Here is a 12,525-nt window from a genome sequence, read left to right on the forward strand (position 1 = left end):
GAGGGCCACTTATTGCCCACCTCTGGACTTTAGCATTCTAACAAGTTTATTTCCACGCTCCGTTGACAAGTAGCAAAAAAGCTGAGATCCATTTCCCAGAGCCCCAGAATTATTATTATATCATTGTCCAGGCTACTTCATACGGAATATTTTGGAAATGGGATGTGCTTGTGCCGGTTGTCGAGTTGCTGCTGATTGGATGAGCAGTGGAATGCCATGTCTAGTTAGTCATTTGTGGCAGTGATCGATATGGTTCTCTGTAACAAAACAATTTTTTGGGAAACTCTTGCAATTTAACAATTGTTATTACAATGGTCCAAACTAATTTTTGGAGACACACCAAAAACCCAGAATAAGGGCAGTATTGCTTTGTCATACCATCTTGCTGCTTGCCATCCGCTATGTGTAGATCTTATTTTTCATATTTATTATCGATGTTCTTCCAAATCCTTTGAGGACTTAATTGTAAACCTGACATTTTTCTTTTTTCTTTTTTAGATCTGGCAATGTGGCGGAAAGTTATTATTTACACCCTGTTCACGTGTAGGACATATTTATCGTCTACATGGGTGGCAAGGAAACCCACCTCCGGTCTATGTGGGATCATCACCAACACTGAAGGTCAGTTACTGTAGAAGCACAACACATATTCTGGGTACCATCTAAATATTTTGAATTTAAAGATTTGATTTAGTCAAGGTCCCTACATACTGCGTTTCTACATAACCCATGTGTTTTGTGTATGAGATGGAGAGCAAAAATACCATGCAGTCATATGTAAGCTGGCTGTAATAGCGCCACCATCTCTGGGGGTGGGGGAAAATGTACCCGGCATCACAGTAACTATTACTGAATGCAACCTCTACCAATTATAATGTTCTTTCAAAATCACAACTATTTCTCTAACGTCCTAAGTGGATGCTGGGGACTCCGTAAGGACCATGGGGAATAGCGGCTCCGCAGGAGACTGGGCACATCTAAAGAAAGCTTTAGGACTAACTGGTGTGCACTGGCTCCTCCCCCTATGACCCTCCTCCAAGCCTCCGTTAGATTTCTGTGCCCGACGAGAAGGGTGCACACTAGGGGCTCTCCTGAGCTTCTTAGTGAAAGTTTTAGTTTAGGTTTTTTATTTTCAGTGAGACCTGCTGGCAACAGGCTCACTGCATCGAGGGACTAAGGGGAGAAGAAGCGAACTCACCTGCGTGCAGAGTGGATTGGGCTTCTTGGCTACTGGACATTAGCTCCAGAGGGACGATCACAGGCCCAGCCTGGATGGGTCCCGGAGCCGCGCCGCCGGCCCCCTTACAGAGCCAGAAGAGCGAAGAGGTCCGGAAAAATCGGCGGCAGAAGACGTTCCTGTCTTCAATAAGGTAGCGCACAGCACTGCAGCTGTGCGCCATTGCTCTCAGCACACTTCATACTCCGGTCACTGAGGGTGCAGGGCGCTGGGGGGGGCGCCCTGAGACGCAATAAAACATGATAAAAATACCTTACATGGCAAAAAAATACATCACATATAGCTCCTGGGCTATATGGATGCATTTAACCCCTGCCAGAATATACAGAAAAACGGGTGATAAGGCCGCCGAAAAGGGGGCGGAGCCTATCTCCTCAGCACACTGGCGCCATTTTCCCTCACAGCTCAGTTGGAGGGAAGCTCCCTGGCTCTTCCCTGCAGTCACTACACTACAGAAAGGGTTAAAAAAAGAGAGGGGGGCACTAATTAGGCGCAGTATTAAAACATACAGCAGCTATAAGGGGAAAAACACTTATATAAGGTTATCCCTGTATATATATATATAGCGCTCTGGTGTGTGCTGGCATACTCTCCCTCTGTCTCCCCAAAGGGCTAGTGGGGTCCTGTCCTCTATCAGAGCATTCCCTGTGTGTGTGCTGTGTGTCGGTACGTTTGTGTCGACATGTATGAGGAGAAAAATTATGTGGAGACGGAGCAGAGTGTCTGTAATAGTGATGTCACCCCCTAGGGGGTCGACACCTGAGTGGATGTACTGTTGAAAATTACGTGACAGTGTCAGCTCTGTATAAAAAAACAGTGGTTGACATGAGACAGCCGGCTACTCAGCTTGTGCCTGTCCAGACGTCTCATAGGCCGTCAGGGGCTCTAAATCGCCCGTTACCTCAGATGGCAGATACAGACGCCGACACGGATACTGACTCCTGTGTCGACGGTGAAGAGACAACCGTGTTTTCCAGTAGGGCCACACGTTACATGATTGAGACAATGGAAAATGTTTTATACATTTCTGATAATACGAGTACCACCAAAAAGGGGTATTATGTTCTGTGAGGGAAAAACTACCTGTAGTTTTCCTGAATCTGAGAAATAAAATGAGGTGTGTGATGATGCGTGGGTTTCCCCCCGATAACAATTGATAATTTCTTAAAAAGTATTGGCTGTATACCCTTTCCCGCCAGAGGTTAGGGTGCGTTGGGAAACACCCCCTAGGGGGGATAAGGCGCTCACACGCTTGTAAGAACAAGGGCTCTACCATCTCATGAGATGGCCGCCCTTAAGGATCCTGCTGATAGAAAGCAGGAGGGTATCCAAAAATGTATTCACACACATACTGGTGTTATACTGCGACCAGCAATCGCCTCAGCCTGGAGGTGCAGTGCTGGGTTGGCATGGTCGGATTCCCTGACTGGAAATATTGATATCCTAGATAAGGATAGTATATTATTGCCTATAGAGCATTTAAAAGATGCATTTCTATATATGCAGGATGCACAGCGGAATATTTGCCGACTGGCATCAAGTATAAGTGCGTTGTCCAATTCTACCAGTAAAATGGTCAGGTGATGCGGATTCCAAACGGCATTTGGAAGTATTGCCTTTGAAAGGGGACATTTGGGGTCGGTCTTTTAGACCTGGTGGCCACGGCAACAACTGGGAAATCCACGTTTGTACCCCAGGTCGCCTCTCAAAATAAGACGCCGTATTATCAGGCGCAGTCCTTTGTTGGCAAGCGGACAAAAGGTTCCTCTTTTCTGCTCGTGACAGAGGGAGAGGAAAAAGGCTGAAGAGATTACCCAGTTCCCAGGAACAGAAATCCTTTCCCGCCTCTGCAAAGCCCTCAGTATGACGCTAGGGCCTTACAAGCTCAGGCACGGTGGGGGCCCGTTCTCAATGAATTTCAGTGCGCAGTGGGCTCACTCGCAAGTAGACCCCTGGATCCTTCAGGTAATATCTCAAGGGTACATATTGAAATTCGAGACGTCTCCCCCTCGCCGTTTCCAAAAGTCGGCTTTACCGACGTCTCCCTCTGACAGGGAGGCAGTTTTGGAAGCCATTCACAAGCTGTATTCCCAGCAGGTGATAATCAAGGTACCCCTCCTGCAACAGGGAACGGGGTATTATTCCACACTATTGTGGTACCGAAGCCAGACGGCTCGGTGAGACCGATTCTAAATCTAAAATCTAAAATTTTTGAACACTTACATACAGAGGTTCAAATTCAAGATTGAGTCACTCAGAGCAGTGATTGCGAACCTGGAAGAAGGGGACTACATGATGTCTCGGGACATCAAGGATGCTTACCTTCATGTCAAAATTTACCCTTCTCACCAAGGGTACCTCAGGTTATGGTACAGAACTGTCACTATCAGTTCAGACGCTGCCGTAGGGATGGTCCACGACACCCCGGGTCTTTACCAAGGTAATGGCCGAAATGATATCCCTTCGAAGGAAGGGAATTTTAGTTATCCCTTACTTGGACGATTCCCTGATAAGGGTAAGATCCAGGGAACAGTTGGAAGTCGGTGTAGCACTATCTCAGGTAGTGTTGCGGCAGCACGATTGGATTCTCAATATTCCAAAATCGCAGCTGGTTCCGACGACTTGTCTTCTGTTTCCTAGGGATGTTCCTGGACACAGTCCAGAAAAAAGGTGTTTCTCCCGGAAGAGAAAGCCAGGGAGTTATCCGAGCTAGTCAGGAACTTCCTAAAACCGAACCAAGTCTCAGTGCATCAATGCACAAGGGTTCTGGGTAAAAATGGTGGCTTCCTACGAAGCAATCCCATTCGTTAGATTCCACGCAAGAACTTTCCAGTGGAACCTACTGGACAAATGGTCCGGGTCGCATTTTCAGATGCATCAGCGGATAACCCTGTCACCAAGGACAAGGGTATCCATCCTGTGGTGGTTGCAGAGTGCTCATCTTCTAGAGGGCCGCAGATTCGGCTTTCAGGACTGGGTCCTGGTGACCACGGATGCCAGCCTGCGAGGCTGGGGAGCAGTCACACAGGGAAGGAATTTCCAGGGCTTAGGATCAAGCCTGGATACATCACTTTACATAAATATCCTGAAGCTAAGGGCCATTTACAATGCTCTAAGCTTAGCAAGACCTCTGCTTCAAGGTCAGCCGGTGTTGATCCAGTCGGACAACATCATGGCAGTCACCCACGTAAACAGACAGGGTGGCACAAGAAGCAGGAGGGCAATGGCAGAAGCTGCAGGGATTCTTCGCTGGGCGGAAAATCATGTGATAGCACTGTCAACAGTATTCATTCCGGGAGTGGACAACTGGGAAGCAGACTTCCTCAGCACGACCTCCACCCGGGAGAGTGGGGACTTCACCCAGAAGTCGTCCACATGATTAAAAAACTCGACAGGTATTGCGCCAGGTCAAGAGACCCTCAGGCAATAGTTGTAGACGCTCTGGTAACACCGTGGGTGTACCAGTCAGTGTATGTGTTCCCTCCTCTGCCTCTCATACCCAAGGTACTGAGATTGATAAGATGGAGAGGAGAAAGCACTATATTCGTGGCTCCGGATTGGCCAAGAAGGACTTGGTAACCGGAACTTCAAGAGATGCTCACGGAGGATCCGTGGCCTCTACCTCTAAGAAGGGACCTGCTCCAGCAAGGACCCTGTCTGTTCCAAGACTTACCGCGGCTGCGTTTGACGGCATGGCGGTTGAACGCCGGATCCTGAAGGAAAAAAGGCATTCCGGATGAAGTCATCCCTATCCTGATCAAAGCCAGGAAGGATGTAACCGCAAAAACATTATCACCGCAATTGGCGAAAATGTGGTGCGAGGCCAGTAAGGCCCGACGGAGGAAATTCAACTGGGTCGATTCCTACATTTCCTGCAAACAGGAGTGTCTATGGGCCTGAAATTGGGGTCCATTAAGGTTCAAATTTCGGCCCTGTCAATTTTCTTCCAAAAAAGAACTAGCTTCAGTCCCTGAAGTTCAGACGTTTGTAAAAGGGGTACTGCATATACAGCCTCCTTTTGTGCCTCCAGTGGCACTTTGGGATCTCAATGTAGTTTTGGGTTCCAAAAGTCACATTGGTTTGAACCACTTAAATCTGTGGAGTTAAAATATCTCACATGAAAAGTGGTCATGCTGTTGACCCTGGCCTGGGCCAGGCGCGTGTCAGAATTGGCGGCTTTATCCTGAAAAAGCCCTTATCTGATTTTCCATTCGGACAGGGCGGAATTGAGGACTCGTCCTCAGTTTCTCCCCAAGGTGGTTTCAGCGTTTCACCTGAACCAACCTATTTGTGGTGCCTGCGGCTACTAGGGACTTGGAGGCCTCCAAGTTGCTAGACGTTGTCAGTGCCCTGAAAATATATGTTTCCAGGACGGCTGGAGTCAGGAAATCTGACTCGCTGTTTATCCTGTGTGCACCCAACAAGCTGGGTGCTCCTGCTTCTAAGCAGACTATTGCTCGTTGGATTTGTAGTACAATTCAGCTTGCACATTCTGTGGCAAAAATCTGTAAATGCCCACTCCACAAGGAAGGTGGGCTCATCTTGGGCGGCTGCCCGAGGGGTCTCTGCTTTACAACTTTGCCGAGCAGCTACTTGGTCAGGAGCAAATACGTTTGTAAAATTCTACAAAATTGATATCCTGGCTGAGGAGGACCTGGAGTTCTCTCATTTGGTGCTGCAGAGTCATCCGCACTCTCCCGCCCGTTTGGGAGCTTTGGTATAATCCCCATGGTCCTTACGGAGTCCCCAGCATCCACTTAGGACGTTAGAGAAAATAAGAATTTACTTACCGATAATTCTATTTCTCATAGTCCGTAGTGGATGCTGGGCGCCCATCCCAAGTGCGGATTGTCTGCAATACTTGTACATAGTTATTGTTACAAAAATCGGGTTATTATTGTTGTGAGCCATCTTTCAGAGGCTCCTCTGTTATCATGCTGTTAACTCGGGTTCAGATCACAGGTTATACGGTGTGATTGGTGTGGCTGGTATGAGTCTTACCCGGGATTCAAAATCCTTCCTTATTGTGTACGTTCGTCCGGGCACAGTATCCTAACTGAGGCTTGGAGGGGGGTCATAGGGGGAGGAGCCAGTGCACACCAGTTAGTCCTAAAGCTTTCTTTAGATGTGCCCAGTCTCCTGCGGAGCCGCTATTCCCCATGGTCCTTACGGAGTCCCCAGCATCCACTACGGACTATGAGAAATAGAATTATCGGTAAGTAAATTCTTATTATTTCACTTACACCAACCTATTTATTGGGGTTAATGTTGCCTACAAACATAGAGAACTGAACCAATTCACCCCGCCGCATACCTCCGACTAGTTCCTTGTGACTAGACAGCCTTATTAATTATTGGTTCAGCCCAGGGCTGTTTCTAGACAATTTGGCTCGCAGTGCGAACAGTAAAAAAAAATGCCCCCCCCTAGATATTTGAAAATGTGCGTGGTCTCACTAAAATGGGAAGGGCCTCACAGGTACATACTACTTTATACCCCAGTTTTTGGCCCTGTACCAACAAACCTCAGCCACCACAGGAAAGGAAAAAAAATCACCATATTAAGCCCCACACAGTAATCTCCCTTGCACCATATTATGCCCCCTGCACCATATTATACCACCCGTGATACATTATGCCCTACACCAGGGATGGGCAACAAGCGGCCCTCCAGCTGTTGTAGAACTACACATACCAGCATGTCATGCAAGTTTTTACCATGGTCAAATAGTAAAACTACGGCAGGGCATGCTGGGATGTGTAGTTCTTCAACAGCTGGAGGGCCGCTTGTTGCCCACCCTTGCCCTACACTAAGACTTCTAATTACTTTTAAATTACCTGCTCGTCATGCTCTTTGCCAGGGGTGTAATGCTCGTTGCCAGGGGTTTAATGCGCTCGGTGTCATGCTCATTGCAAGGGGTGGTGCTCGTTGCCAGGGGTTTCATGCTCTCAGTGTCTTGCTCGTTGCCAGGGGTGTAACGCTCATTGCCAGGGATCTCATGTGCTGGGTGTCATGCTTGTTGCCAGGGATTTCATGCTCTCGGTGTCATGCTTGTTGCCAGGGGTTTCATGCGCTGGGAGTCATGTTCAAGGGGTGTAATTCTCGTTGCCAGGGGTTTAAAGCTCATTATTGCAGCTCCCCCTTCTCCCGCTCATAGTACTCCACTCAGGGGGCGGAGTTTTGTGAAATGACGCTGTTGTGTTGTGACATCACAACATAATTGCATCATTTTGCAAAACTCCGCCACTGATCGGAGGGCTATGTGTGGGAGGAAGGGGTGAGGTATTAGCAGGCATCATATGCCGAGGCTGGCGCCCGATGTGATCGCATGGCTCGCCTGCCGGTAGAAACGGCATTGGTTCAGCCTAAAGAATAGCTGATTGTTTGCAAGGGGTGTAATTCTCGTTGCCAGGGGGGTTTAAAGCTCATTAGTGCAGCTCAACCTTCTCCCACTCATAGTACTCCACTCAGGGGGCGGAGTTTTGTGAAATGACGCTGTTGTGTTGTGACATCACAACATAATTGCATCATTTTGCAAAACCCCGCCCCCTGATCGGAGGGCTATGTGTGGGAGGAAGGGGTGCGGTATTAGCAGCCATCAGATGCCGAGGCTGGCGCCCGATGTGATCGCATGGCTCGCCTGCCGGTAGAAACGGCATTGGTTCAGCCCAAAGAATAGCTGATTGTGTGTAAGTAGTCACACTTGCAAAGCTCTATGTATGAAATATTAGCTAACTTTAGGTTCTGTTATTTCCTAGGTGTCATACACACTGGCATGGAAAACAATGCTGGATAAAAGTGTAGACAAAACCTTGTACTTTGTCCTTGCTTAACACAGCCATAAAAGTGCATTAATTAGCACTTTACAATGCTCCCCTGCAGCATGGTGTACTATTTACTTTATGATGCTTCTTTAGAAACCTGTTATATCTTACCAAGCAGGAACACTTCTAAATGCTGAAGGCACTGGTAAAAAATGACAGTAAAGAAAAAACAGAATGCACAAGTCCATTCACTTCCACTATGTTTGTATTACTATACAGTGTGTTTATTAAGCTTTAAAGCAAATACCTGTGTGTACAGGGCCTTGCATGGCTAATGCAATTCTAATTGCCAATAAAAAACAGGCTGCAGAGTGTGAGCGATGGCTTTTTGATTTGTTAATTAATCATTAACATCATATTTCATTAGTTGAGATCATTTGTGCAGATGTAAACAGCATTATTATTAGTGTGTGACACTATTGTTGCTCCTGGAGTGCAGAACATTACTTTCCGTTTTGGCAGCACATGAGTATGGCCAAATAGGACACACCCAGCTAGCCCAGCTCTTGGGACAAGCTGCTAGACTACTAAAGGGCCCGTTAGTGCTACTACACAGGCAGTTAGTCATCCTCTGCCATTTATGGAAGTGCCCGGTTATTACCAAGTCAACTTTGACTTTACGCTCTCAGATCCTGATCCAACCAAGTACAGCCTGAGTGATCAGCATAAATGATGACCTGTAGTTTCTTAAAGTATTATTATATTTTTTACATACTATTGTTTCTGGTTTATGACATCATATCTGGCAGCGAGTACTGTATGTCTTCTCGCAAAGTGCATGCGGAATTTCAATAGTCCAGAAACTTACTGCTAGGTGAATTGGCTTCCGACTGTTTGTGTGTGGCATTGTAAATGTTTACATAATCTCTGCACTGTGCTGATTAATATGATTGTCACTATATAAATGAAAAATAATAAATATAGCATGCACTCTTTTGTGTCTTTATCTGTCCTTCATGGAAGAATTGTCATTTGTAAATAAATTGCTTAAGGCTTACTGGTTTCTGCAACTTCCGCTGCTTGTTTGTTTAGCACAATTGAAATGGTTCTCAGAAACATAGCAGGTTGTGGCAGGATAATTGGACATCCCTTGTAATCCACATTTATTTCCTATAAAAGCCTTATCCAGAGGTATAATTTGTGCCACAACTTGTCATTCCATTGAGAATATATCATAAGTAATTGTATTTGATTCGTGCTTATGCTGGCTAGGCTGCAAATCTGAAATAGTATAAAATCTTCAAAACAGTTCTGGCGTTGCCTCCCAACGGGTGTAGTACTGAAGACCACCCCTCCCAACTTCTGTGCACTTAGAAGCAAACTTTTTTTAATTATTATTATTATTATCCTTTATTTATATGGTGCTACGAGGGTTCCACAGCGCCCAATTACAGAGTACATATGCACATAATCAATACAGGAAAACAGGGACTTACAGTTGAAGACCATATCGGACAAGTACAGGGTAACTAAGCATAACTACGTCAGTAGACGACACTGAGATAAGTATCAAGGTGGCCGTGAACTGCTGGATTTGGGCAGTTGAGGATTATTAAAGTAAGAAAAGGATAAGCACATGAGGGAAGAGGGCCCTACTACTCGTGAGAGCTTACATTCTAAAGGGGAGGGGCAGACAGACAGGGGTGACACAGATTGGGTACATAGAGAGCGTGGGACAGAGGGTTAAGATGAGATTTGGCTGGGAGAGTATGAGGGGGAGAGGTAGAGAATTCCAGAGTAAGGGAGCAGCACGTGAAAAATCTTGCAGGTACAGTAGGAGTGGGAGGAAGTAATCAGAAGACAGGAGAGTCGGCGTGCATTAGCAGAGCGAAGAGGACGGGTGGGAGAGTAAAGGGAGATAAGGTCAGAGATGTAAATGGGAGAGGAGTGGGTGAATGCTTTGTAAGTGAGTGTGAGAAGTTTGAATAGGATTATGAAAGGGAAGGAAAGCCAGTGAAGAGCTTGTCGGAGAGGGGAGGTGGACGTAGTGCGTTTGGTGGGGAAGATGAGCCGGGCAGCAGCACTGAGGATTGATTGGAGTGGAGCGCGGTCATTGTCAGGGAGGCCAGTTAGGAGGAGATTACAGTAATCCAGTCTGGAAATAATCAGTGAGTGGATAATGGTCTTGGTGGCATCCTGGGTGAGAAACGTTCTGATCCTGGAAATGTTTTTGAGATGAAAATCACAGGTTTGTGAGAGGTGCTGAATGTGTGGTTTGAAGGAGAGGGAGGAGTCAAGGATTACGCCAAGACAACGTACTTGGGGGCTAGAGGAGATAGTCGTGCCATCAATGGATAATGAGACTGTGGGAGGTGAGGTTGTGCGGGAGGGTGGGAAGATGATCAGCTCAGTCTTGGACATGTTGAGTTTAAGAAAGCGCTGAGACATCCAGGAAGAGATAGCAGAGAGACAGTTGGAGGTACGAGTGAGGAGAGCCGGGGAGAGATCAGAGGAGGAAAGGTAGATTTAAGAGTCATCAGCATAGAGGTGATATTGGAAGTTAAAAGAACTAATGAGTTCACCTAATGAGGATTTTCTCATACGTCCTAGAGGATGCTGGGGACTCCAAAGGACCATGGGGTATAGACGGATCCGCAGGAGCTTGGGCACACTATAAAGACTTAAGCTGGGTGTGAACTGGCTCCTCCCTCTATGCCCCTCCTCCAGACCTCAGTTAGACTTTGTGCCCAGGAGTGATGGGTCACACACTAGGGGAGCTCTCCTGAGTTTCTCTGAAAGACTTTATGTTAGGTTTTTTATTTTCAGGCAGACCTGCTGGCTACAGGCTCCCTGCAGCGTGGGAGTGAGGGGAGAGAAGCAGGACCTACTTCTTCTTAGTTTAAAGGCTCTGCTTCTCGGCTACTGGACACCATTAGCTCCAGAGGGTTCGATCACTTGGTGCGCCTAGCTGCTTGTTCCCGGAGCCACGCCGTCAATCCCCTCACAAAAGCCGGAAGAAAGAAGCCGGGTGAGTATTGGAAGAAAAGAAGACTTCAGTGACGGCAGAAGACTTCAGTAACGGAGGTACAGCAGCGGTAGGGCTGCGCTCCAGGCTCCCACACACCGTCTCTGGCAGGGTGCAGGGCGCTGGGGGGGAGCGCCCTGGGGGCATGCTGCTGATGGTCTACAATGCTGGCGGGGGACATATTACGGTGCCTGGACACAGCGTATGTTCACCGCGCCAGGGTGCTGCAGGGGGGAGAGACAGCGGTAGCGCTGACTCCCTGCTCCCGCGCTTACCATCACCTGCAGGGCACTGGGCGGGGGAGCGCCCTGGGCAGCATATAGCATAAATTCTGTACTTCACTGGCGGGGGGGACATACTTTGGTGCCCGCCCCGCCAGTGCGCCGTGAACGGGAGGGAGCAGCAGCGGTAGCGCTGCGCTCCCGGCTTCCGCACTCCACCGGGCCTGCAGGGTGCAGGGCGCTGGGGGGGAGCGCCCTGGGCAGCATTTAACAGATGTAATCACTGGCGGGGGGGACATGCTTCGGCGCCCGCCCCGCCAGTGCGCCGCGAACGAGAGGGAGCGGCATCGGTAGCGCTGCGCTCTCTGCTCCCGCTCCCCGTCGGCCTGCAGGGCGCTGGGGGGGAGCGCCCTGGGCGGCATTTATAAAAGGATCCCGGGCGGGGGAGCATACCCGGACACCGGGTGTCTTCGCCCCGCCGGGAGACCGCAGCGCGCAAGCTGCGGTCCATAACTCCCACACACCAACGGCTTCCGTGGGTGCAGGGCGCAGGGGGGGCGCCCTGGGCTGCGTTGGGACAAAAAGTAAGTTATACAGGGGGTTACCCCCTGTATATAGAGTCCCCAGCTAGTTTTTAGGGTATTATATATTTATATAATTGAGCGGGCTTAAGCGCGCCGGGAGGGGGTGGAGCTTAGCCCTCACATAGGAGTCAGCGCCATTTTCCTCAGGTCCCCACCAGGATTTACTGTATAGTAAGAAGGAGGGGGGGGCACAGTGTTTTTAATGCTATATGGGTGTCATATAGCATTATGTTTAATAATGGACGCATAATCCTTGTTGTGATACATAACTTCACTGTTTCCCTGTTTTTTACCCACTATCTGTTAGTCGACATATGTCGACAGGTGTGAGGGCTTTGTCACAAGCTGCTGTGGGGATAACTGTCGGCTTCACCGACGCTTGGCGGTACTTGATTCGAAAAATTAAGTATTAGCAAGTTGTTGGTGGATGCCCTGTCGGCATCAACGGTATTTCCGGGGTAAAAAAATTAACAGGCTGTTATTGCCTTGTACCTGTATTTGTGTATATATATATATATATATATATATATATATACATTTATAGGTATATGTGGGGGGAGTGTTATTGAAATTGTATATGTATACTTCCCTCAGACCCCTCGGGGTTCCAAGATTATTATTATTTTTTGCCCGCTTACTATTCCTTGCTGTCGACATTTACTCAGTTTCTGTCGACCATAACGATCCTGGTAGATC

General features: G+C 48.0%; 1 protein-coding gene across 2 annotated transcripts in view; it reads left to right on the forward strand.

Moving 5' to 3' along the window:
• The window catches only part of GALNT7 (polypeptide N-acetylgalactosaminyltransferase 7), a 364,753-nt gene that overhangs the window by 298,083 nt on the left and 54,145 nt on the right, over window positions 1-12,525 (forward strand). For both annotated transcript variants that reach the window (XM_063920638.1, XM_063920637.1), the window contains exon 8: window positions 499-621. In XM_063920638.1, the coding sequence (XP_063776708.1) occupies window positions 499-621 (123 nt within the window). The remainder of the gene's footprint in view (window positions 1-498; window positions 622-12,525) is intronic.

This window comes from Pseudophryne corroboree, chromosome 1 (genome assembly GCF_028390025.1).
Source record: "Pseudophryne corroboree isolate aPseCor3 chromosome 1, aPseCor3.hap2, whole genome shotgun sequence".
NCBI lineage: Eukaryota > Metazoa > Chordata > Amphibia > Anura > Myobatrachidae > Pseudophryne > Pseudophryne corroboree.